At 43.7% G+C, this 26,808-nt stretch overlaps 1 protein-coding gene across 1 annotated transcript in view; it reads right to left on the bottom strand.

Annotated features, from left to right (window-relative positions):
* Positions 1-26,808, bottom strand: part of SMC2 (structural maintenance of chromosomes 2) — a 348,380-nt gene that overhangs the window by 242,868 nt on the left and 78,704 nt on the right. Inside the window, exons 5-8 of the mRNA XM_069238504.1 lie at positions 11,635-11,673; positions 9,755-9,865; positions 7,070-7,114; positions 4,688-4,921 (exon numbers count right to left, since the gene is read on the bottom strand). Coding sequence (XP_069094605.1) covers positions 4,688-4,921; positions 7,070-7,114; positions 9,755-9,865; positions 11,635-11,673 — 429 coding nt within the window. The remainder of the gene's footprint in view (positions 1-4,687; positions 4,922-7,069; positions 7,115-9,754; positions 9,866-11,634; positions 11,674-26,808) is intronic.

The raw sequence follows: 26,808 nt of genomic DNA, 5'->3' as shown, positions 1-26,808 counted from the left end.
TACTTGTTTAACACTTACTGACTTACTGCTTTATGTATTTAAACTTACCGTGAGGCTCCCACCTCGACGACGGGGATGATTCAAGCATGCGAATCTATGAAAGATACCAATACTGGAGAACAAGGTAAACTAAACTGTACAATTGGCACACACTTTAGCACCCTGTAAGTTCTTAGTAAACAGTACTCCTGGTTTCTAGGGCATGGGTACTAGTATCCCTAAGGGCTGCAGTGTGTATTATGCCACCCTAAAGAACCCCCCCTTCCAAATTTAATGCAGACTGCCATTGCATGCTGCTTGACAGGGTGCAAACCATGAGTTAAAACAATGCAAGGCCACTACCAGAGTCACTGCATATAATATATGTAAGTCACCGCTAGAGCAGGCCTTGGAGCCCTAAGGCAGGGTGCATTATATTTGAAATGAGAACATATCTGCACAAGCAGATATGCCCAGTGATGTCTGGTTCTATTACTGTAAATTGCAAGTGACCAAGGAAGCCATCTTAAGTTATGTACTGGTCATTACGAGTTACCCAGCTACATAATGGCTTCCCTGGAACCTATGGTATTTGGTATCAAACACCTCACCTTAATAAATCCATACAGATGCAAGTATTGGATTTATTATGACATGCATCCAGAGGGCACCTTAGAGGGACTCCCTGAAAACCTACTAGCCCCCTAGTGAGCTGGCTGCCTGTTACCAGCCAGCCACCACAGATGAGTTTCTGACCACCTGGAGGTGAGAGTCTGCACTCCCAGAGGCCAGAAAATGCCTGTACCTGTGCAGGATGGCTAGTGAATCTGCATACCAAGGCTATGGACTTCAAAGTCCCTACCGCCTTTGATATGCAACCCCAAATTTCCCTTTGATCTGGGAGATGTCACCCCTTGCCTTGCCGCCGTTTGGCACGAGGACAGGCTGAAAATGAGGTATCCCAGGAGGCATGTCGCACTACCAGTCTAGTCACACCCATAAGGTGGGCTGCCTGATGTGCTCCACAAAGGAAGGGTTCCACCATCTTGTTTTGGTGGAATTTGGGTTTCTGGGCCCCACAGGAAGTGGTCATAAAGGGGGTGTAGTCACCCCTTAAATAAGGAGTCCATTGGCTACTAGCTAATACTCCTCTAAATGCCACTAAATTGATTATTCAGGTGGCCCCCTGACATCAGGAACTCTGATTCAACTGAATGAAGAAGAGGACAAAAAAAGCAGACCAACGCAATAACTATGGACAAGCTGAGAACTTTTGGCACCAGACCCTACCTACCCGCTGCTGTCCTGACAATCACAAGAATCTGCCTCGTCCTGCTGCTGTGCACCTTTCAAAAGCCTTGGGGGGGCAATAGGGGGGGGGGCCTGCCAGCACCCGGATAACCAGCCTGCACCTCCCTTGGAGTTGAGGAGCCAGGCACAGACCGCACTTGCCCGGGCGAGCACACAGCGGGAGCAACTCGCCAGGAGGAGGCTGTTATGTGAATTGGAGACCAGCCCCAATGCTTCTACCACGCCTTGAGATGCTGCTTCCTTCAGGAACCTCACAGCACCGATACCTGGGGCACCGGAGCATTTGCTGCAACCAATGTTTGTTGTCTCTCGTCCAGACACCACAACCACCACCACTTAGGCCGACTTGGTCAACAAAGGATGACAAAACTGACCAGGTTGGCCCAGAGATTGGCCCTGCTGTTTTTAATTCCCCCTCTGCAGGTCTGACCAAGCACTGTGAGCACCTTCAAAGTACATGAACAGCCGACCTAACCCTCTGCACCCGAGCTCCCCAGCCCAGGGCCAAGAACATCGACTGTGCCCCTCTGCTCCCTGGACCCTCACAAAATAGGCCTCCCCCAGTTGGGAGTTTCCAGACTTGTCCCCAAGCCCACCTTTGCAACCTATTTCTAGATGACGACTCCCCAGCCCCCCCCCCCCCCCCCCCAAACCCCTTCTTCACCAACAATGCAGTGCACAAGGCTACAGATCCATCCTGTACCCTGACACTCAAGGGCAGTAAACTAGAACTTCTGGGGACTCCTTTGATGTTTCCCTCCATCCTCTCACCCCATGCACCCCAACTCATAAAGGTGACCCACGGGAACTAGTTTGCGAATACCAGTTATGCAGTACATCTTTCTTTCTCCACAGAAAAGCATTACCTCATAAAAGTGCAGGGTTATTTTTTTTAAACGCCTGTAAGCCAATAAAGGTTGCCTGTACTGTCTGCATAGTGTACTCCTATATTGGTACACAGCATAGATAGCTAGCTTCCTACATGTGGTCAACCAGGCACTGAGGGGGGAGATGTTCTGGCAATTTTGGTTTAGTTTTTGATCACTTAAGGCCAGGATGTTTTTGGGTGCAGGTGCACCCAACTCTCAAATACTTTTGGAACACTGAATAGAAGCACAACTCTTAGTGCCTGACTGCTGGCTGCAGTAAGCATTTCAATTTTGATTTATGCGAGCACAGTTTGTGAAGTGTTTCCATTAGAGTGAATGGTCAATTTCCTTAAACTCTAGCCGGGTGCTGGCAAAGCAAACTTAGATGGCTTTCCTCAGGTAGTCTGGAATTCACTGCTAACACCCTACAGAGTTACAATCACCCAGATCACAAATTTAGGGTAACTATGGTGCCTAAAAAACGATTGGAGGTCAGATCCCTGGCTAGAAGGAGCCAGAGGCTTCTGGTTTTCTGTGTATATTCCTATTTTATTTGTGGTATCTCACATAAACAATTTCCTCTAGCCAGAAGTCTCGCCGTAACAGGTGGCACAAGGTCTCAGTAGCAAAAGTTCTCTAAAACTAGAGCTCTCAATTGTTATGAAGTTTCAAGACAACCCTTCAAGAAAGTTATGTCTAATATTTGGAAGAGTCTTCCCCTCCCATATCGACACATAGCCATACCCTTCTGGCAAGGAAAATATGCATGAAAGATTCCTCTAGCTAAGTGCTTAACCTGTAAATTTAGAATTGTTCTCTCTTTCGTCAATCACAATGCCTCCTTTCCATCCAATCACACCCCTTGACTGTCCTTATTCCTCTGAATACATTTTCTTCTGCAAAATGCATTTTCCTAAACCAAGTGCTATCTTTCAATCATTCTACTGTTCCTAGGTTTTCAGCACTATGTCAACCAAAGGGATCAAGACAATCACATGAGAACGTAATAGTATTTAAACCTGTGAATTTCATGCTTCATGAAAAACACTGCAGGAAGCCCTCTAACCCTACACAATTTGCAGTGAAAGTTAAGAGAAATGTCAAAGGGAATGTAACCACTTCTTGTAGGTCTCTACATTCTGCCAAAGATCACTAAATCACACTATATTGTGCATTCTTCTTCTACTTAATGTAATAAATCAGCACAGTATAGAAAAGACTAATGATATTCCCTATGATCTTGAGAGAATGAAACCACTCAAGTGGTATAAAAAAACAAAAGTTACAGCCATATTAGAAAAAATACATTACCAACAATAAAATAAAGAAACACTTCTAGTTATTACAATAGATCAACACAATATAGAAAAGGCTGATGATAATCCCTATGATCTTAATGTGCATGCTCCGAAAGATCTTGAAATGGATCCCAACCGAATCCAAAAGAATAGTCAACCAGGCTCTCGTCAGCAGCCGCCTGGACTACAGCAACGCACTCCACGCCGGAACCACCACCAAGGTACAGAAAAGACTACAACGCATCCTGAACGCCTCAGCCCGTCTCATCAAGAAGGCCCCCCCCAAACACAGCCACACCTCTGCCCTACTGAGAGACCTGGACTGGTTCCCAACAGACAAGAGAATCACATTTAAACTTCTCACGAACGCATTCAAAGCCCTCCACAACACTGGACCAGCATACCTCAACTTAAGACTCCACTTCTACACGCCCACCAGGCAACTCCGCTCCCCCGACCTTGCCATCGTCCCATGCGCCCAGAAGGCCACAGCCAGAGAAAAGTCCTTCTCTCACCACAACCCCAATACCTGGAACTCCCTTCCTATCCACCATAGAGGATCGCCCACTATAACAATTCAGAAAGGACCTCAAAACTTGGCTCTTCACCTGATCCTCTCTGACCTTCATTTACTGCCCCCCCCCAGCGCCTTGAGACCCTAATGGGTGAATAGCCGCACTCTACAAATACACTGATTAAGGGAAAATGAAACTACCAGGGTGGTTAAAAAAAATAAAAAAAAAAGTTACAGCCATATTAGAAAAAATAAATTACTGATCATAAAATAACAGAACACTCTAGGACCAAAAAAAAGAACTTAAGCACATAACATTTTAAATCTTGAAAAATGATGCATCTAAAAAGCAAGGGTCATGACCCGAAGGGGGAGTTTATTTATCCAGACATAAGATTTTAAATGGGGGAGAAAATTAACAACTGAAGGCACAGCTGAGAAGGAGTTATACAATGTGTAGAAATATGTGGTCGGTCCAGAATGGAAAACATTTCAGTGGAGCAGGTATTGGAAGGTCAAGGTTATACTCAGTCTTGGAACATTTTTACAAATACAATTCAATAATAAAGCACTTTGGGTGTCACAGTAAACTTCCCATTATTTATTATTAAAAATGCAACACCCAGCAAACCAAGACCAAACAAATCAAAAACCATTGAATTGATAAGGGGAAAAAAAATCTACGAAGCCTACTCAGTATGTCTCTCTTTACTTACCCCATCTCTTTTCTTTTCCAGCTCTGCAATTTCCTTGCCAAGTTCCTTCACCTTCCTCTCATTTTCCACCATAGACTCCTGCAGCTTCACAATGTTATCCTGCATCTCCTTTAGCTCTTCAGCTGAGCGCACCTTAGTCTCTTCGGCACAAACAAACTGATAAGCCACATACAGACGACTCAAATGTTCAATCTCTCGCATGATCTTCTGATACTCCAAATAGGAAGAGCGTTCCTATATGAAAAGAAGGGGAAAATATCAGATCAAAGCAAAAAGGCAGGGGGAGGTTGAGGATATGCTTTATGCTACCCAATAGAAGAGGGATCCGAATATACACAGAATGACAAATAATTAAAGATGCTCATCTTCCAACTGACCCCACCATCCCATATCATGCAACGTCTTCAGCAAGTCCTAGTATTATATCAACAGCACTCTAGGGTATGCATTTACATTTTCCCCACCTAGGTGTGGGCTGCTAAGCCTTAGAACACAAACAACTCTGGGATAAGAAAAAAAGATTAGCTGAAGGAGTAATATAATATTGGGCACTTCGCCACTATGAAGTGCATTTACTTTATATATATGGTTGCAGAGTTGTGTTAAAAATGTAAATCACTCAAACATCCATAAGGCACACATATAAGTCACCTCAAGGGAAAGGTCTCAAGTGATCCATTCCTGGAATTAGATTTTTTCAATTTACCCCAAGGATAGGTAGGTGGTAATTGACAAGAATGTTTGGGTTTAGGTTTCTTCAGCAAGGGAAGATCTGCTTTGTAATGTGGTGGTTAGGCAGGGTTCCTAAGACAGGGAAGCTGATGACCTTAGGTGAGGGGCGTGGATTGAGGGGATCTCCATGAAGTGATGTCACAGAGTTTGATGCTAGAAAATTATCTTCCAAGAAGTAAGCCCTCAGTGTCTTAATACCAGTGAGCTCAGCGTGGGAGGAGGACGTCTACATGAGGGCTAAACAATGGAGAACTGGCTGAATCAGATTTTTCTTTTTAATACTCTCCATAAAGACGATTCCACTTGTCAACAGGCTGCTTGATTGGAGGGTCTGGGAGGGAAATGATGCAGTGCTTGACAGAGATGACGAGTGATTTGTTTCTGTTAGTTGTTGAGTTGAAGGTAGTTTAGTAGTGATGGTGTTGAAGGATGTACTTGAAAAGTAGAGTTCGAGGAGTTTGGAGAGGTCATGTAGATGTGCTATGGTGCAAAGGATACAGCTTACTGAGGTACTTCGAGTTCCATATGTTTTTTCAGGACAATGTTGTACATGTTGACAAGCACATTGGTTTCTTCAAAGGCATCTGTTAGGAAGTGTTTGAACAGAATATGCATGCTTTTTTTCCCCCTCGATCCGTAGGGGTGATGCAGTAGACACAGTGACACTGGGTTTTGTAGAGAATTGATGGTGAGAGACTGTCCATGGTGAAACTGAGAATACAGGCTTTGAAATTGGTGGGTCCAGATGTGAACTGATATCCAGAGTATTAAGAATCGTACGGGGAGGAACCATCTCATTGTCTCAGTGCTTTATTCATCAGGGAGGTTGATGTCTCAATGGAATGTGGGGTGCCATGCTGAATGCAAGAGATGGTGATAAGGGCTAAAAATAAATTTAGTTAAGTTCCTATTTGGCTTGGGGTCTGTAGATTCGACTGAAAGAGTCCACCTGAGAAGTCGAAGGTGGGAAGTGACAGGAGTGTGTGTCAAATAATCTGCTGGGTCTTTAAGAATGCATTTTCAGATAAACGAACACTGCACGTTCTCATCCTTCATTAAACATGACATCTATTGCTGGCTGTTGCAGCCTGTCAGAGGAGGTTGCGATAGATTGATAGATATAGTGTGCATTGCAAATTTGTGAGTCCGAATATAGAGTGAAGCATGATGTGCGACACACAGAAGAGCCGGCTTATCTAACGGGTAGGGATTCTGGAACAATGAATGTGATCAATGTTTTTTTTCTCTGGTGGGTACCTTAACATGGTATCCCAGGGCACCACCATTATGTCTTTAAAGCATCCTATCTTCCACCTCCCTTTCAAATCAAGGATGAACAACAGAGGTCCAGACATGGCATTACAACCCAATAGTTTTGTTTTTTTTTTTTCCATTTAACTGTCAAAAAAGCAGACTCTTTAGAAACACTTAAGATATCTCATCTAAAAATAGCTCCTTTTTTTATTTTATTTTAAAGTAACTAGGTTTACCATTTGTGAATTTTGCAAAGTTTGAAAGTCAGTGCTAACACATCGAAATACCAGGGTATTCACAACACCAACTTTCAAAACCTACATCCTATAACAGCTCATACACAGAAATAATTTTATTGCATTGGCCAACTAGAAACATTCTATTCTGAGTGGATACCTCTTTCAGTTTCTGTAATGTTGGCGTAATTTCTTCCTCCAGAATCTGAAAATACAAAGCACAGGGCAGTGAAACAAATTTTGAAAAATACTCTAGCTATTTTCAATCATATGCATTCATCAGAAATTTACAGAAGATGGCAAGGACAATACAACAAGACCAGAGTTTTTATAATCAGAATGACTGAGATCAACAAGCCAGGACATAGGTTGTGCTAAATGGTTGGCACATACAAATTTGGCATACTTCCAGAACTAAAGCTGTGTGACACTAAAATAACCTCAGTTACAATTTTGGCTAAACAATTTACAGTCTTGGATTCTGACAAGAGCTATTTACAAGTTGAAGACTACATCCATCACATTTAGTTCAAGTAATACTAGTACCTTTGCTAATATAACTAGTAATAATCCAGCAATGGCTATTCTAGTATTGGGTGTATTTTCTACACCAGCTCTTATTTCCTTTAATTTTCATCCGAACATAGCTGTGTGTGTAAGCAGCACTGAAGCCAGCTAGCCCACAAAATGGGAAAGTACCTTTCTATGAGGGAGTAACGTGTGACCAGAGCATGTAATTCTAAGTTTCAAGAATCTGGATATCTACGGCTGGGACACCCCGAAAATGCCAGTTCATTTGCAAAAAACGATTATAGCTATAAAAATCTATGTTTGGGAAGACGTGAGTAATTTTGGGACAACGGAGGAATGTGTGCCCAGACGGGTATCAGTACAGTGTTGCCACAGCTATGTGCAGGTCAAAGGCATCCTATTCAATTACAGGCATATGTGGATACATTTTAAGATGCTACATCAATTATATTATACGCCACCACAGTTTACATTTAAGTTTAATCCAGGAAGAATTGTCAAATGCAAAACAATTCTAGGTCATAATTGTGGTCTTTTTACAAATTGCCTGGGTTTGCCCAGAGTTGACCAACTACTGGAAAAGAATGTTTGAATCACTGGATGAAATGGCAAAACTGGATACCGAACCATCTCCAGAAATGGCACTGTTGGTATTTACTGAAAGCATTCCAAGTGGGGCATGTAGATTGGTCTCCATCAGCCTTTTAGCAAAGAGACAGGGGGTGATACATTGAATGGCCTCCAGATGTCCTACAGAAGAGGCATGACAAAAAGATATGGCATATTGTAATGCAAGGATGAATGACTTGTGAAATACTGCACCCGAAAGCATGCCCCAGGGCCTTCTCGAACCCTTACTGACAAAGGGAGGCAGAGTCCTCTAATGAGGATGATTAAAGGTGCAGACAATAGTGCCAGGCAGTAGGTTTGATTGCTGGGTGAACATTTACAGCTCTTTGGAACGGCCAAGAAGAGATTGCTTGCAATTAGAAAGAATTGACCGCCCATATGAGCCTCTAAAACTGATGTACCATCATATCAACAAGAAGATTTCTGTACTAAGAGTTTCAGGTTCTTAATATATTTCGTTATTTAATGGTCCCTGTTAGCTGTTGGTGCATGCTGTGGGCTGCAAACTGTGAAATATATCAGATCGCTTACGTTCACTGCTGTGTCCTATAGGAGAAATGACTCATTGAAGAGGGCAGTTTGTGCATAATGGGTTCTGGGAAGAAAAATAAGTTTTGATGGTCCTTTAATTACTCCAATCACAAAGCTACATATGTGGGAGACCCACTGCTGATGGAAGTATGAAGACAAGCCATCTGCTATTTCAAATGATGCGACAACCTAAGATGAAAGGGTAACTTAGTCATTATACATTTGCTACATATAATATTCCTTAAAAAGAAAGAAAAAAGGATGTCGGTAATGTTAAGCTTAATATTAATTGCACAAATATATAATTAGACAGAATCCATGACTACAGGTGTTACTTTAATCTACTTTTGATCTGGTGCTTATTATTAGTTTTTGAATCAACTTTTCTTATTTTTCGTAATTACGATAATATTCTTTCACTTTCTTTTTGACACTATAGCAGACCAATGGATGAAGAGGGCTGGCGAAAAGCTACCATAAGTATGCATATTACATGTATGGAGTTTTTTTGCAAAATCAAATGTTTACAGCAAATGCCAGGGAAGAAAGGCGTCTAGGAGGCAGCAGGTAAGTCAGCTTGATTGCACCTGCCAGAAAACATGGATTACCTATGAAAAAGTGGTCTTGGACAGACAGAGAGAAAGATTTCACCTTTTCACAATATTAACGTGCATTAAGATGATGCTGAAAAACACTTAAAATGGGCCTGGTATTGGAGAGACACAAAACTATCAGAAAGGCTTCCTTTACTGCTCAACAAGGCTTAACATTGACCTTGACGCCATGGAATGCCTTTACAGGTAATGCTGTACTTACCTTCTCCAAATGGATACATAAAAGACAAACTATTCGAGACACATCAAAATGCCTCCTTTTCTTGTTTAAGTGCAACCAGACTCTCTTAGGCAGTAGCAGCATACATTACTTTGCATTGCAATGCAATGCTTAATGCACACATTATCTAAGTTTAAACAGATCTAGCTCCTTGGACCCCGTTCAACAGCAGATATATATATTTGCAAAAGTTAAAATTTCAGCAAGCTACTAAAAAGACACCTATTGTGAAATCAGTCTAAAATTGACTTCTTTGCTATCACTCAGGCAACAGAGAGAACAAAACATAAAACAAAATATATATATATATATATTTTACCGTATGGATTTCTTTCAGCTTAGCTTCTTTCTTCTCTATGGTTTTCTGAGCTGCAAGTTTCTTGCACTCGTACATCCTGGTACCAGCAGCTTCTTCAATCATTGCTAAAATCTTAATAGAAAGAGGTCATTTGCTGGTATGTAAGTTCAACTAAAGAGAACATTTCTAAATTGTTGCATTCATAACTCATTGTTACTATTTTTTTGCAGTTATTATAGAGCGATCCTGACAAAGAAAATTTTACAAGAAAACCAGATGTTACACTTTTTTTCACTTTTAGGCACAGGGAGATTAAACGATCTGCCCAGCATCACAGGATGTTGAGCAGAGGCCAGGGATCTAACCTGGCTCCCTAGTTCCAGAGTCACCAACTCTAGAGCTGGGCCATGTCTGTAGCAGTTTTTACTATTACTGCTCTTACACATTAACTGGTAGACTGATTTCTTCATTCTACAATTTCTGCTGTGGCATAACAGCCAGAGCTGACAACTTTGGAGCTCGGGAACCAGATAAGAGTCTTGGCGTTGGCTCAACATCCTCAGATTCTGGGCAATCACTTAATCTCCTCGTGCCTACCTAAAATGAATGTATCCTTGTGCAACCTAACTGGTGCTCCTGTAAATCACTCCAATACCTTTGGGTCGAGTTTGCGCTATATAAAAAAGAAAAGAAAAAAAAAACCACATACATTTGTGGGTAAACTGCCACATCAGAGTAAAGGAAGCATCCATCCTTCCACTGGAGGCAAGCTTATAAGATGTTTAATATACCGGGGATGCTAAAGGGACGTTTATGACTGTCTGTAACATAGCAAACTAATAGCCCAAACTTCTGGAAGGGATTGTCTACCTTCTCTACTGCCTAGTCATTCGAGCCCAGGAACACTAAGGGATACCAAAGAAATAGTTCTGAAACTAGCCAGAGGCTGATGTTTCAAATTGGAGGCCACAGTTTCAAGAGGGACCTCTAGAAAGTTTTCTAACCATTGGAAGTTATATCCAAAGGGGCATCCTAGGATCTCTGATCAGTACTGGGAGAAGCAGAGAGTGCAAAACAAAAAGGCCCTCTCTAGGTGAACCAAAGAGACAACTCCCACAATACTTGCAGTAGTCAGAGCATAGACTGATATTTCAATTTGCCAAAACAGAAAAACTTCAATCTTCCCAGTAACAAATTATATACAAGACGACTTCAGTAAAAACATTTTGCAAATGTCTACAAGGTTGCAGTTGTTTCAACATCTTGGATTGATTTAATTTTATATCTACTTTTATTATTATTATATTGGGTATTTATGTGGCCAAGACCTAGTTTCAGGTGGCAGCTGAGCCCTTTACTTAAAACTGTAGAGTATCAGCATGTATCACATCAAAGCATGGGTGGAGATACTGTCTGAGGATTGATGAAATCCAAGACTAGAGGGAGAGAATATAGATAGATAGATAGATAGATAGATAGATAGATAGATAGATAGATAGATAGATAGATAGATAGATATAGATGTATAGATAGATATAGATGTATAGATAGATATAGATATAGATATATATATCTATATCTATATATAGATATATATCATCTATAGAAAATACATACACACACATATATATACACAAGCCTTCCTCCCTTCAAAGAAAAGCCTGCACTCTGGATATATAAATATATATAAGATATATAAATATAACAGCAGTTGTCCTCCATTAAGTCTAAGAATCTCACGCTTCAGAAACCAATGCTCAAGAGAGGCCCTAATCTGCAGCTTTGTTGGATGACACAGTTATCTGCGGACATTTTGAACATTACAGCATTTAACTGTACTTTATAATATTTAATTTAAAAAAAAAAAAAAAAAACATTGCACTGGTATACAATGAACTTACCTCTGGAGGCTTCATGTTTAGAACTTTTGTAATTCGTCCCTGGGGGTGGGAAAAAAACAGCCTTAAGCCAGCAATCACAATTAGCTCATATGATACCAATTTCTAACTTTGTAATAATGGTTTTGCAACATCAATCAATGGTTTTGCAGCACATTCCTTATTGTTCATTATTATACCATCTAGTGGATGGTTAAGGTAGTGTTCTCCATATTTTATTCACCTCATTTAGCCACTAGACCTGGGCGGGCATGGTATTTACATTCTATCCCCCCAACCCCACCCAGCCCCCCACCCCAAACTTCCTACCCGATACATCCCCACCATCCCTGCCCTTATTCCCCTCATTTGGGCATTGGACGTGGGTGGGCATAGTATTTAGATTGAGTAGTGGTATTTTTCCCCCTATGGCGGGAGCAGGGGCCAACAAGTGCTTTAAGATGATTCAACTTAGTATTGTCTCCTTTTCTGCTTAGAAATCTATATAGTAACGTTTTGTATTGAATGTCTAGAAGACCACTTTGCTATTAGTCTTTAAGGACCCATTCTTCCCACAAAAAAATTAAGCTGGTATAGCCCCATTCTTCCTATAGCACGTGTCTTTGGTTTAATGCCCTACTTTGTTTTCGCTAAGGAAAATTTAATTTTTGGTAAAATCCAACTTGCTAAAGTACTCTGGATACGGCTATCACTAGCCCTTGGGGAGCATGTCCATGAAGAATGGCTTAATTTTAAAATTTCTAATCAAAGGAGGGCTTGTTCCTGGGATGTAGGATTCATATCGCCAGATGCCAGAGAAGTTGAATTTTATTGAGGACAAGAAGATTTAACATCCATTTTGTCCGATGGACAACTACACAATAAATTATTATAGTAAATTATGTAAGATCTGTAACTTCCTGGAGCTCACAGCCAATCGAAAAGGCTGAAAGAAATCTCAAACATGGGAAACGTTTGGAGGCCTCTGGTTAGCTAAAAATCGCAGAAATGTAGTTGTGCTGTTATCTGTATTTCCTTAACATTTCTAAGCTTTATTTTATTGGTTTTCTTGTTGCAATAGGTGACTATTGAGCATACTGTTTCATAAGTGAGATCGAGGCACTCTGCTGTCGTGTTCGCACGTCAGTCTGGTCAGAGCCCTTGTTGGTATTTCTGCATGCCTGAATTTGTGCTACATCCTAGAACAAGGTCATAGAGAAAGCAGTACCCCGATCCCTGGTGCGGAGGTGTTTTGCTGTTTAAAATGAATCTGAATATCACTCTCAATCTCAAACAATCAGAGGAAGTGTCAGCTGGAGTCTGAACCAGTGCTTTAAATGGTCCGGTACTGTCCGGTACAGAGTACCAGCGCTTTATTTTGAGAGGGAGAGTACCTGCACTTTAAGAAAAAATATAATACTTTTAATTTGAGAGTACCGGCACTTCTCAGAAATAAACAGTTACTCTGGTACAGAGTACCTGCACTTATATTTGTCCATTTCAAGCACTGATCTGAACTACTTGGGCCAGGAGCTAAATACTGAATAAACCTGCACTGACTACAAGTTTATGTAGAATAAAAGAGCAACAGCTATTCCTCCATGCCAACAGCACTATCTCATTTTTGTGCTCGCAGACCAGAACTTTATGAATTTCATTTTGCTAGTTTAGACTGGATGAAATACCCTGGGCAAACTAATAAATCAATTTCTGGAGTAGCTGTAGAATGTGTCTGTTACTCGATTTGAGTCACGTTCAGCATGATGCTCGGGAACATGATGAAGAAACTAATAGTGCCTCTGGTACACTGGAACAGCGTGTGGTAGTAAGGATTTAGACTGGTGTTTCAACTGTTTCCAACGTAGGCCCAGGAAGGCCAACTCCGTATCTGATTTTCAGTTAATTAGCACATGAAATAAATCTGCATACAATTAATCATTTTAGAACTCTCTTTCAAAGCAAGTTGTTATCCTTAAAGTTTGGAATGGATCCAGCCTACCTGGACCTACATAGGGGCAACTTTGTCATGGAGCCTAGAACAATAGAACCACCCCGATTCTAAAAGCTACTCAGCCTGCAGATGTCTGGTCTCGCATTTGTAGACTGTCTCCTGCTGAAACACCTTCCAGTCCTTTTTGAAGTCCATGTTTTGGCAAGCTACTGCCTCTAAAAGGTAAGTCTGACGTGTGCTGGATTTGGGACTCATCAGGACAGTGAGCTCAAGTTAGGCTCCGTCTGGCACATGATGGGCATTGCCTGTGCTGCAGATGATTAGTCTCAGTCTGTGTCACGATAGATTGGAAATGGAGTAATCTGTGACTCCTTCTTGTGTGAAAAAGCTTCTGTGACTGCCAGGGTAGGACCATGATACCCTGGGTAGCCAGGTTCTGAATTCCATCCACAGCACTGCACACACTGAACTAAATCTGGTTCACTGGTTAATGTCAGTATAGTCTTAGAGGAGTCTCTCATGTGAACTCATTTATAGTTGAGTTTCTGTACGTTTGAATATATCACTTTATCAATTTTTGGTTTAGCGTCATTACTAAATACTGCTTTGGTTTATCAGCATTAATAAAATAATAATGTTTCTCAGTCTGCCCATATAATTAATGTAGGGAATAGGTGGGACAAGTGGATTTTAAAGGACACGTAGATTTCTGTAGCATTTTGTCCCTTATACATGTAGATAATTTAAAAAAAAGTCCAAACCCCTGTTCTCATCCTCATTTTATCGTTATGAACAATTAAGTATGGCTGCTTAACTTTTAGTGCTTTTAAATCACTTTTCTTTCAGATAGATTAACTACTAGAAAACCTGATTTTAACATAAAATACTTTGATGTAGTCTTATGTAATGTTTTAAAGGTTTCAACTGGCACACTAGAACGAGATTTGGGTTTCTCACTAGGGTGGTGGGACTTCTTGTGGGGGCTATAGCCGTTTGGTCCTTTCCAGGAACTGTTTAATGGCTAGTATTGCAAAGATTTGTTTTTTATGGTGTACCTTTCGTTTATGCAGCAAAGGATGATAACTGCACTCATATCAATGGATAACGGAGTCCTGCTTCCAATAGAAATGTCAAGAAAGGAAGAATTATCGTTTCACTAGTTAATCTTCCTAAAGTATTGTTTCTTGCACATCAATTGATAAATCACCATAATTTAACTTCATAACATTTCCTAGTGGATGGCTTTCATGCCTACTTAGCAGCTATCCATCAAACGTAGGAGTCCAAACTGCAGCAGCTTAGGAGCCATGTACCCAGCTGTACAGCCTGTGCTTCTGGGTAAAAAATATTTCCCCCATTAAAAGTACATCATTGTTTTACAGACTTTTGATTACATTTTAATCGGAGATCACCTTGAGATAAGAGTGCCATATATGGCGTGGCCATCTGGGAGCTACTTGCTTTAGGGTCATCATTAATATTTTGAACTTGTTTATTGCAGCCTTGATAAGCGATCAAGTAAAGGTGCACGCAAATTTCCATACCAACCTTTCCACAGTACTTTCCCACTTAATTGTAGATATAATGCCTGGATACAAAGCTTTTGCATTTTGTTTTTTTCTAAAAGTTTGAGAATGGGCTTTGTCCACATGTTGAAATAGACACCAAGTACCATTTGTTTCAACTCCCATTCATGTGTCATTCCCCTTTGTCTGCTTAAGCAATTGCCTGCACTTTGTCCGCACCTACTACACCATGTCTGAGATGTGGGCAACTGCAAAATAAATCACATTTCCAGATATCTTGTGTGATCTGTGATAGCAGAAAAGTCCATGTTCTCTGTTGCTTGTTGAGATTAAACACAGTGCTGTTCATTAGAAAATACACATCTTTGTATGCCATTTGTCCTTGAAAAGCTTCTTACGCTAGAAAGTTTTTAACTCCAAAGTTTATCTTACTGCAACATTCCCCAACCACTACTCTGACTTGTTCTTAGGGTCACCCCATTTGTGATATGGTGCATCTATCAGGATAGTCTTAGGGGAATGTAATTCATACTGTCTTTCCCTTGGCATGTGCTCCATGTTCCACCGTTATATTTCTTTTTTAAATAGCTTGCAACAAGCACTAGCTCAACAAAATATTATTGTGTTTGCAACCACTGGTTGTTTAATCGCTTATTAATTGCTCTCACACGTATCTGGAATTAGCTCAATACAAGAAGCCATCATTCACAGTTTCATTACATTCCTCACTGTCAGATACAGACATGTCGGAGGAAGGGCAATCAGTTCAGGTAATGCCATTACCTTACTTATTATATTTTTCGCTACACACACTGATAATGTATCTAATGTGGCCCACGGGAAAGTCTTCACTTTCTCTGGCATTGAAGATTATTTCTTTAAAGTTGAAAGAGAATCCACAGATGTCTGGATGTCTTTGGCATTACTGGAACAAATCCTGCCATGATTGTCTTGTTAAAAAAAAAAAAAAGTTTGGAAAGGACATTATGCCAGAGTATAACTCTGAAGTGGTAATGAACCACTTTTAATACAAATCAGGTATGTGTGGTATGCTGGATTCATCGGTATGCAAAAATATGCACCTCTAAAGGTCTGTCATTGCTAGATAGCCATTCTCTTCCAGTAAGGAAGAGATGCTGTCTGGAACAGCTGTGTCTTGATAAACCAGTCTGAGAAGCACAGACCTGTCTAGGTTCTTTAGTTTTTTTTTTTTTTACTTTATTAAATTTTTTTATAGATTATACAGCAGTGTGCACAACATACATCATTGTTCCCCAGTCTTAAAATCCTGCTTAGAACTGGCAGGACAATCCAGGACGTGCACACAGTGTAGGAAAGTCCCCCTTTCAGGCATGATTACCCCCAATTTTTGCTTGATGTCAGTGTGCTTAGACTGTTTGTACTGGCGTCCTGCTAACCAGGACCCCAGTGACTGCTTTCTCCTCCCAATTCAGTTGCTTTGGTACATCTTACACCCCATAATTGGCATACTGGCGAACCCATGTAAGTCCCTAGAATATGGTACTATGGCACCCAGAGCACTGGACACCAGAGCTCCCCCATGGGCTGCAGCATTCATTATGCCACCCATGGGAGCCCATGCAAATTTTGTCTGCAGGCCTGCCATTGCAGCCTGCATCAAAAGGTACATACACCCCTTCATGGCTGGTCACTAAACCAGATCCCTGTAGGTCACACTTATGGCAGGCCCTTTCAACCCACATGGCAGGGTGCAGTTCATTGTGTGTATGGACACCCCTGCTTGTGCAGAGGTGCCCCCTAAGAACTCCAGTTCCAATTTCCTGGATTTCGTAAGTGCAGGGAAGCCATTTTAGCTACGCACTGGTCACATAAAGGTAACTCCTAACCTGGGCATGTTTGGTATCAAACATGTTGGAATCATACCTCAATACTGATTCCAGTATTGGTGGCATGATTCCATGCACTCTGGGTGTTCCGTAGAAGATTTCCCCCAGTGTGATCCTGCCAGTCTTCCAGAGTCTGCAGGCAGCTCACGCTGCTGCAGCCCCTCAGACACGAATCTGCCCTCCTGCCGCTTGACCAACTCAAGGAGGAGACAGCAGAACAAAGGATTTCCTGTAGGAGGGAAGTGCAACCTCCTCTCCTTTGGAAATAGGTGTTACAGGGCTTGGGAAGTGTAGCCTTCCAATGCCACCTGTTTGCTTTAAAGGGCACATTTAGTGGCCTCCTTACATAATCCAGTTTCCACTGGTCCCTGCTCTGGTGCAAAACACACAAAGGAAAGGTGAGTGTCCACAGGGCATAGCCCTGGGGGTGGTGCCCAGAGCTCCTCCAGGTGGCAACTTGGGAGAATTTGACCGAGTAGGCGAGGTGCCAGATGTCAGAGACCCCTCCTGATAGGTGGTCACTCCAGAGAGTGACCAATCCCCCTTTTTGGGTTAAGTAGAGACTCCCTGGAGGGTGGATCCCCACATTTGTCGTACAAGATTCCATCAGGACTCTTCTGCAAACACTGCTTCTGCTCTATAGAACCGGTGCTGGTTAACACAGGAACTGGACAAGACGGCAATGCCTGAGAAGACTTCTCATTGCAACATTGTTTCTGCTGCTCCTGTCAGCCATCTGCAACATTTCCACAGCTGTGCATCCTCTGGAGGTGGCAAGACTTCAGCTGCACCACGAAGCAAGAAGGAATTACCCTTGGAGTGAAGGAGTAATTCCCCTGCACCTGCAAGAATGAAAATGTCACTTACCCAGTGTACATCTGTTCGTGGCATCAGTCACAGTAGATTCGCATGTTCTGCAATAGCTCGCCATCTGGTGTTGGGCCGGAGTGTTACAAGTTGTTTTTCTTCGAAGAAGTCTTTCGAGTCACAGGACCGAGTGACTCCTCCTTTTGTCTCCATTGCGCATGGGCGTCGACTCCATCTTCGATTGTTTTTCCCCGCAGAGGGTGAGGTAGGAGTTGAATTGTAGTAATAGTGCCCATGCAATGGAGTGACTAAGTATGCACCTATTTAAGGTTGAGATGATACATATATAAATAATTGAAGGTAACTTCCAAACTGCTACAGGCTCCCGGGGAGGCGGGTGGGCACATGCGAATCTACTGCGACTGATGCCACGAACAGATGTACACTGGGTAAGTGACATTTTCAGTTCGATGGCATCTGTCGCTGTAGATACGCATGTTCTGCATAGACTAGTAAGCAGTTATTTCCCCAAAAGCGGTGGATCAGCCTGTAGGAGTGGAAGTAGTGTGAAATAATGTTCTTAATACGGCTTGACCTACTGTGGCTTGTTGTGCGGATAACACGTCTACACAGTAGTGCTTGGTGAACGTGTGAGGCGTAGACCATGTGGCTGCCTTACATATTTCTTGCATTGGGATGTTTCCTAGAAAGGCCATGGTAGCACCTTTCTTTCTGGTTGAGTGTGCCCTTGGTGTAATGGGCAGCTGTTGTTTAGCTTTAAGGTAGCAGATTTGGATGCATTTAACTATCCATCTGGCTATACCTTGTTTTGATATTGGGTTTCCTGCATGAGGTTTTTGAAATGCAATAAATAGTTGTTTAGTCTTTCTGATGTTTTTTGTTCTGTCAATGTAATACATCAATGCTCTTTTGACATCTAAAGTATGTAGTGCCCTTTCAGCTACTGTATCTGGCTGTGGAAAAAACACTGGAAGTTCCACTGTTTGATTTAGATGGAACGGTGAAATAACCTTTGGCAAAAATTTAGGATTGGTCCTTAGGACGACTTTATTTTTGTGTAGTTGTATAAAAGGTTCCTGTATTGTAAACGCCTGAATCTCGCTTACTCTTCTTAGGGAAGTAATGGCGATGAGAAATGCCACCTTCCAGGTTAGGAACTGTATGTCGCAGGAGTGCATGGGTTCAAAAGGTGGACCCATAAGTCTAGTTAGGACCACATTTAGGTTCCATGAAGGAACAGGTGGTGTTCTTGGTGGTATAATTCTCCTGAGGCCCTCCATGAATGCTTTAATGACTGGTATCTTATATAGGGAAGTTGAATAGGTAGTCTGCAGGTATGCAGATATTGCTGCAAGGTGTATTTTAATGGAAGAGAAAGCCAGGTTAGATTTTTGTAAGTGAAGCAAGTAACCCACTACATGTTCTGGAGTTGTGTGTAATGGTTGTATTTGATTAATATGGCAGTAGCAAACAAACCTCTTCCATTTACTTGCATAGCAGTGCCTGGTGGATGGCCTTCTAGCTTGTTTTATGACTTCCATACATTCTTGGGTAAGTTGTAAGTGCCCGAATTCTAGGATTTCAGGAGCCAGATTGCTAGATTCAGCGATGCTGGATCTGGGTGTCTGATCTTTTGGTTGTGCTGTGTCAACAGATCTGGCCTGTTGGGCAATTTGATGCAGGGTACCACTGATAGGTCTAGCAGCGTTGTGTACCAGGGTTGCCTTGCCCAAGTTGGTGCTATCAATATGAGTTTGAGTTTGCTTTGACTGAGTTTGTTTACCAGGTAAGGAAGGAGAGGGAGAGGAGGAAAAGCGTAAGCAAATATCCCTGACCAGTTCATCCATAGGGCATTGCCTTGGGATTGTTCGTGTGGGTATCTGGATGCGAAGTTTTGGCATTTTGCGTTCTCCCTTGTCGCAAACAAGTCTATCTGAGGTGTTCCCCAGAGTTTGAAATAAGTGTTCAGAATTTGGGGGTGAATCTCCCATTCGTGGACCTGTTGGTGATCTCGAGAGAGATTGTCTGCGAGTTGATTTTGGATCCCTGGTATAAATTGTGCTATTAGGCGAATTTGGTTGTGAATTGCCCAACGCCAAATCTTTTGTGCTAGCAGGCTTAACTGCGTGGAGTGCGTCCCCCCCTGCTTGTTTAGATAATACATTGTTGTCATGTTGTCTGTTTTGACGAGAATGTATTTGTGAACTATTATTGGTTGGAAAGCTTTTAGTGCTTGAAAAACTGCTAGAAGTTCTAGGAGATTGATATGCAGTTTTGTTTGATGTACATTCCATTGTCCTTGTATGCTGTGTTGATCGAGGTGTGCTCCCCACCCTGTCATGGAAGCATCTGTTGTTATTACGTATTGTGGCACTGGGTCTTGGAAAGGCCGCCCCTTGTTTAAATTTATGTTGTTCCACCACAGAAGCGAGAGGTAAGTTTGGCGGTCTATTAACACCAGATCTAGAAGGTGACCCTGTGCTTGAGACCACTGTGATGCTAGGCATTGTTGTAAGGGCCTCATGTGCAGTCTTGCGTTTGGGACAATGGCTATGCATGAAGACATCATGCCTAGGAGTTGTAATACCATCTTTGCTTGTATCTTTTGTGTTGGATACATGCGTTGTATGATGGTGTTGAAATTTAGAATTCTTTGTGGACTTGGAGTGGCTACTCCCTTTGATGTGTCTATTATGGCTCCTAGGTATTGTTGTACCTTGCGCGGCAGAATGTTGGATTTTGTAAAGTTGACGGTGAACCCGAGTTTGAAGAGGGTTTGTATGATGTGATTTGTGTGATTTGAGCACTCTATGAACGAATGGGCCTTGATTAGCCAGTCGTCCAAATATGGGAACACATGTATTTGCTGCCTTCTTATGTGTGCAGCGACTACCGCTAGGCATTTGGTAAAGACTCTTGGTGCGGTTGTTAATCCGAAAGGCAGTACCTTGAATTGGTAATGTATTCCTTTGAATACAAACCTTAGGTATTTCCTGTGCGATGGGTGTATTGGTATATGGAAATAAGCGTCCTTGAGGTCTAAAGTTGCCATGTAGTCGTGTAGTTTTAGCAATGGCAATACTTCTTGTAGTGTGACCATGTGGAAGTGGTCCGATTTGATGAAAGTGTTCACTACTCTGAGGTCTAGGATTGGTCTCAGCGTTTTGTCCTTCTTTGGTATCAGAAAGTACAGTGAGTAAACTCCTGTGTTTATTTGTGTGTTTGGCACTAATTCGATTGCATTCTTTTGCAATAGTGCCTGCACTTCTATCTCCAGGAGATTGGAGTGGTGTGTTGTTAAATTTTGTGCTTTTGGTGGTATGTTTGGAGGGAATTGTAGAAATTCTATGCAATAACCATGCTGGATAATTGCTAGAACCCAAGTGTCTGTAGTGATTTCCTCCCATGCTTTGTAATAATGACCTATTCTTCCCCCCACTGGTGTTGTGTGGAGGGGGTGAGTGACATGTGAGTCACTGTTTAGTAGTAGGGGTTTTGGGGCTTTGAAATCTTCCTCTATTTCTAGGGAATTGCCCTCCTCTATATTGTCCACGAAAACCTCCTCTATACTGTCCCTGGTAACTGGACGGTGTTGCTTGTGAGGTGCTGGCTTGTGTGCTCTGACCCCGAAACCCCCCTCGAAAGGGCGTTTTACGGAATGTGCTGTAATTCCCTCTGCTCTGCGGGGAGTAGAGTGCGCCCATGGCTTTGGCAGTGTCCGTATCTTTTTTGAGTTTCTCAATCGCTGTGTCCACTTCTGGACCGAACAGTTCTTTTTCATTAAAAGGCATATTGAGAACTGCTTGTTGAATCTCTGGTTTAAATCCAGACGTTCGGAGCCATGCATGCCTTCTGATAGTTACAGATGTATTAATTGTCCGTGCAGCTGTATCTGCAGCGTCCATGGAGGAGCGGATCTGGTTGTTGGAAATGGCCTGTCCCTCCTCAACCACTTGTTTTGCCCTATTTTGTAAGTCCTTGGGCAGATGTTCAATGAGATGTTGCATCTCGTCCCAGTGGGCTCTGTCATAGCGCGCAAGTAGTGCCTGGGAGTTGGCGATGCGCCACTGGTTTGCAGCTTGTGCTGCGACTCTTTTACCAGCTGCATCGAACTTGCGGCTTTCTTTAACTGGGGGTGGTGCATCTCCAGATGTGTGAGAGTTGGCCCTTTTCCTAGCTGCTCCTACAACGACAGAGTCTGGTGGCAGCTGTGTAGTGATGAAAACCGGGTCTGTAGGAGGCGCCTTATACTTTTTTTCCACCCTTGGTGTGATTGACCTGCTTTTGACCGGCTCCTTAAAGATGTCTTTTGCGTGCCGGAGCATACCAGGGAGCATAGGCAGGCTTTGGTACGAGCTGTGGGTGGAGGAGAGTGTGTTGAATAAAAAATCATCCTCGACCTGTTCTGAGTGGAGGCTTATGTTGTGAAATTGTGCTGCTCTAGCCACCACTTGAGAATACGCGGTGCTGTCCTCTGGTGGAGATGGCTTCGTAGGGTATGCCTCCGGACTATTATCTGACACTGGGGCGTCGTATAGGTCCCATGCGTCCTGATCTTGGTCACCCTGGCTCATGGTGGTGTGAGCTGGGGAGAGTGATGGAGTTTGTGCTGGTGAGACGTGAATCACGGGCGGAGGAGAGGGTGGTGGGGTAACTCTTTTCACCACTTTTGGTTGTGGTGTCTGTTCAGTCTGGAACTCCAACCTTCTCTGTCTCCTAATAGGGGGAAGGGTGCTTATCTTTCCTGTCCCCTGCTGTATGAAGATACGCTTTTGCGTATGGTCCACATCAGTTGCTTGTAGCTCTTCCTCAAACCTATGCTTTTGCATTTGGGAGGTTAGCGAGTGCTCTTCTGTATAAGAGCCTGAAGCTGGGTCGCTTGCAGTTTGTTTCGGCATCGAAACCCTGTCTGCGTGTTTTTTCGGCTCCGAGGTGACTTTTTTCTTTTTCGGGGCCGAAACCTCTCGGCGTCGATCTGCTTCGGTGCCGCTGTCTCGGCGTCGAGCCGTGTCCACACCGGCATCTCGGTGTCGAGGCTTGTCTCCAGCACTTTCTCGGTCCCGAGAAGGCTGCGTGCCGGTGTCTCGACCGGAGTCGGACGACCTCGGCACTGTTTGGGCCTTTTTCGGTGCCGACGGTCGGTCACCGAATTTATGGGTGGAGCCATGGCCGGATGGCAGTGGCGTCCCCTGGGCCTTGTAAATGTGTCTCTGTGTGGTTTTCGACGTCTTACTCACGGTTTGTGTATCGTCGAATCCTTCGGAGTCTGAGTCTTGGATCGAGAAGGTACCTTCCTCTTCCTGTTCCTCGAACTCCTGTTGGGCTGTCGGTGCGGACGCCATCTGAAGTCTTCTGGCTCGACGGTCTCGGAGTGTTTTTCGGGACCGGAACGCACGACAGGCCTCGCAGGTGTCTTCGCTGTGCTCAGGTGACAGGCACAGGTTGCAGACCAAGTGTTGGTCTGTGTAGGGGTATTTATTGTGGCATTTGGGGCAGAAACGGAACGGGGTCCGTTCCATCGGCGTTCTTCAGCACGCGGTCGGGCCGACCAGGCCCCGACGGGGGATTGAAAAAACTACCCTGAAGGGCACCGGAGCTCTTCGATCTTCGATGCGGTGTGGAATCTAAGTACGCCGATCCCGAACGCAACAATACCGACGAAAATCTTCCGAAATTAGCTAATTTTCCGTTCCGAAACTCGGAGCGACAGGAACACGTCCGAACCCGATGGCGGAAAAAAAACAATCGAAGATGGAGTCGACGCCCATGCGCAATGGAGACAAAAGGAGGAGTCACTCGGTCCCGTGACTCGAAAGACTTCTTCGAAGAAAAACAACTTGTAACACTCCGGCCCAACACCAGATGGCGAGCTATTGCAGAACATGCGTATCTACAGCGACAGATGCCATCGAACATAACGTTCTGGCTGGTGGGATCTTCTGTTCTCCAAATCTGCAAAGATTCTCCACCACAGGTGGTGGATCTGAGGGATCCCCTGGGTCGTAAACTGTGAGCCCTTGCCTCTTCCTTAAGGACAGAATCCCTACGCACTGCAGCTGTTGCAGCAACCAAGACTTGTTGACTCCTGCTCCGAGGGTTCTTCAGGCACCAAGGAGCTCCTGACCCTCTACCTCTGCAAGGATAGTTTCTGCTGCTCCAGGGGCAAGGGACTCCTTTTCAGGTGTGCTGAATGGGCCTCACTGCGACTTATTTGGTCCACCTGCCAGTGGGTTGCTTGTGAGGGCTCAGACTGCTTCTGCTGGCTCTCCTGTCTTCTGAGGGTCAGTCCGGACTCCCCTCCAAGGGTTGAGTCCTCAGGACCTTGCTCACCCTCCACAGCTCTGCAAAACTTCCAACGGCTCCTCTTGTATTTGCATGTACTTTTTGGTGCCCATCCTGACCGCTGACCTGTCTGCAATCTACCGAAAGACGAGGGACAGCTCATAGGTGACTTCAGGGACTCCTCTGCAGCTCTTGGACCCCACATCTGGACTTCATCCATCACCATCAACTCAGCTCTTTAGCTACCTAAGGGTGGGTATTGGCTCCTGGACTGGACTTTGTCCCCTTTTGCAGGTCATCCCCTTAGAATCCGCCCTTGGGTTCCACTGGTCCTGTCCTGCAATTTCCAACCACGAAGTCTGCATGTTAGCCTATGGGAAAACCAGGTAAATTACCTCCGCATCTGGTCGCTGGGGATCTTCTAGATACTCACCTTTTGGGGCTCCACCCTCTCCCGGAGATTGTTTAATTACACCATACACTCTGGTGGGGGACACCTGTTCACATTCCGTTCTTTTAGTATATGGTTCCCCTCCCCCCAAAAAAAGGCCCTTGCTAATTTATGCTATTCCTAATTTCTAACCTGTGCATATTTGTTGTGTTCATACTTCCAGGGGAAGTATACCTATGGTAGTCTACTCTGGTGTGCGTATAATAAAGTATGTTTATTTTTGCAACACTGTGTGGTTCCTTGCATGTGTGACAAGTGACTGTATGACTATTGCAAGTGCTTCACATGCCTTCTTAAAGAAGTCCTGGCTGCTCACCACAGCGAGCCCTGGCGATCTAGACACAAACACTCTCAATTAGGGGTTTGCTTGGACCTAGTATAACGTATAACACCATAGGAGTCCACCACACACTGGACCAGCTTCGTACATACAGCCCTCCCACCTGCTTGCAATCCCCATGCAAAGACAGTAGCATCACCTTAGGGACTACGGACTGCCTTCGGTTAGTGGCAGGTGGAGTCAAGGTGCGTTCACTGGTCGGAGAACTCTTCCCTTCGGTGAGTCCCACTACATTATCCACCTCTCAAGCAAAGCTTTCCAGTACCCCCGCCCACTTCTGCAAGTCCTTTTGCACCTTGTCAGCTCTTCTAGATTGTTTTATGTGCTTTTCTTCTGCTATGGTCTATTCCCTAACATCTTTGTACCATGAGGGTTCCTGCTACTCCACCAGCAGGTCACAAACCACCTGTGAGCCAATACCAGCATTAGGTTCAAGAATTTAATTTGCATTTTTCTTCTGTTTTCTTAGGGGCCACATCAGCTTACCATGCAGCAGCCTGGGCTCCAGTGGAATGCCAGTTACCACTGCCAATAAGCAAAGACAGACTCACAGTAACGCAGCACTGGGCAAGGGGTAATCCAAGAAAGGTGTAGGAAAGGAGCCCCCTCCGTCCAAGCACCTGAGGCACACAGGGCTCCTTACTGCATTAACCAAGTTTATACGAGGTAAAAAACGTAATATTATAAGCTTCAAACTTGTGTTACTCAAGGACACTTGCACCTTGCATGCCCTATTCCACACCTCATCCGTGAGCTGGACCCGTTTATTAATTATCCACCTGGACTTCCCCATTCACTGTCCTCAAGAAGCATCACCCTTTAGGGTTCTGTACATGTGTGACATGTTGTGCAGCGAGGTGCTCAGTTGCAGGATCGCCTTTAGTGTCTGCTGGGTGGGGTGGGAAGGGGGGGGTAGGCAGCAGGCACCCTGTACAGATGTCTAGTTGTCCTCTGCTGCCTCTTGTATGGGAGAAACTGACAAGTGGTCATACAAAACAGGTCTTGTGCTTGGAGGAACGAGAGAAAGGTATCAGTCGGGTGCACAGCCCCAGGGTCTCACAACCACCCCAACACCATCTTGACATGGCTCCAGAATTCGTATAAATGGTTGGAGCACCATAAACTCAAAGGTCTGGCAAAGAACAGCCTCTGAAGCACCCTTTTGACAACCTGCTCCGAGACAACCCAACTCTGACTACTAATGTATGGGTACTCTGCCGGTATGCAGGAGCACATCGTAAGGAGTTCAACTAGTGAATCATCGCAATGCATTCCCCTTAATCTTCGCTCCCAGCTGTCCTCCTCAGTCACCCATTTACTGGCATACTATATGTGGGATGCATAGCAGTAAGCCTGCAAGTCCTGAAGTCCCAGACCTCCCTCCTTCAGATTACTCTTTAATAAAGCTAAGGAGGCTGTATTTCACCTGCCTACCCACACTAGTTTGATCAGTAGACTAGCAAGTGTTTTAAATTTGTACAAGGGGCGAGGACAAATTAAAAAAAAAAAAAAAAAAAACACACACTTTGTAAAGGCACAACGGCAGGCCCACCATTTTTGCCACCGCCACCCGGCACATGACAGAGTGGTAGCGATATTCAGAAGTCAATTGACGTCCGTGGACTTTATACACTCTCCCCACATTATAGTCATATTGTCTTTCGCAAGTCTGAGCCACCACTACCTTCAGATATAGTAATTTGTCATGTTCTCAACTGAGACCTAAGTCCTGGAGCTCATGAGGTAGCCAAGAAACCAGTCTTCCCAGGAGGAAAAGGAGACTAATCTGAACATTGGTATGGAGACCAGAGAGCCTCCAAAAGCATTCCAGACACCGTAACAAGATAGGACTGATAACCGCAGGAGACGCAGTATAAACTGTGCAACAAAGGCATACAGGGACACCAGATGAGTAACATCCCCCACTCCAATTCCCCATTCTGCCATTTCTG

Source organism: Pleurodeles waltl, chromosome 1_2 (genome assembly GCF_031143425.1).
Source record: "Pleurodeles waltl isolate 20211129_DDA chromosome 1_2, aPleWal1.hap1.20221129, whole genome shotgun sequence".
NCBI lineage: Eukaryota > Metazoa > Chordata > Amphibia > Caudata > Salamandridae > Pleurodeles > Pleurodeles waltl.
This window is presented reverse-complemented; position numbering and strand designations above follow the sequence as displayed.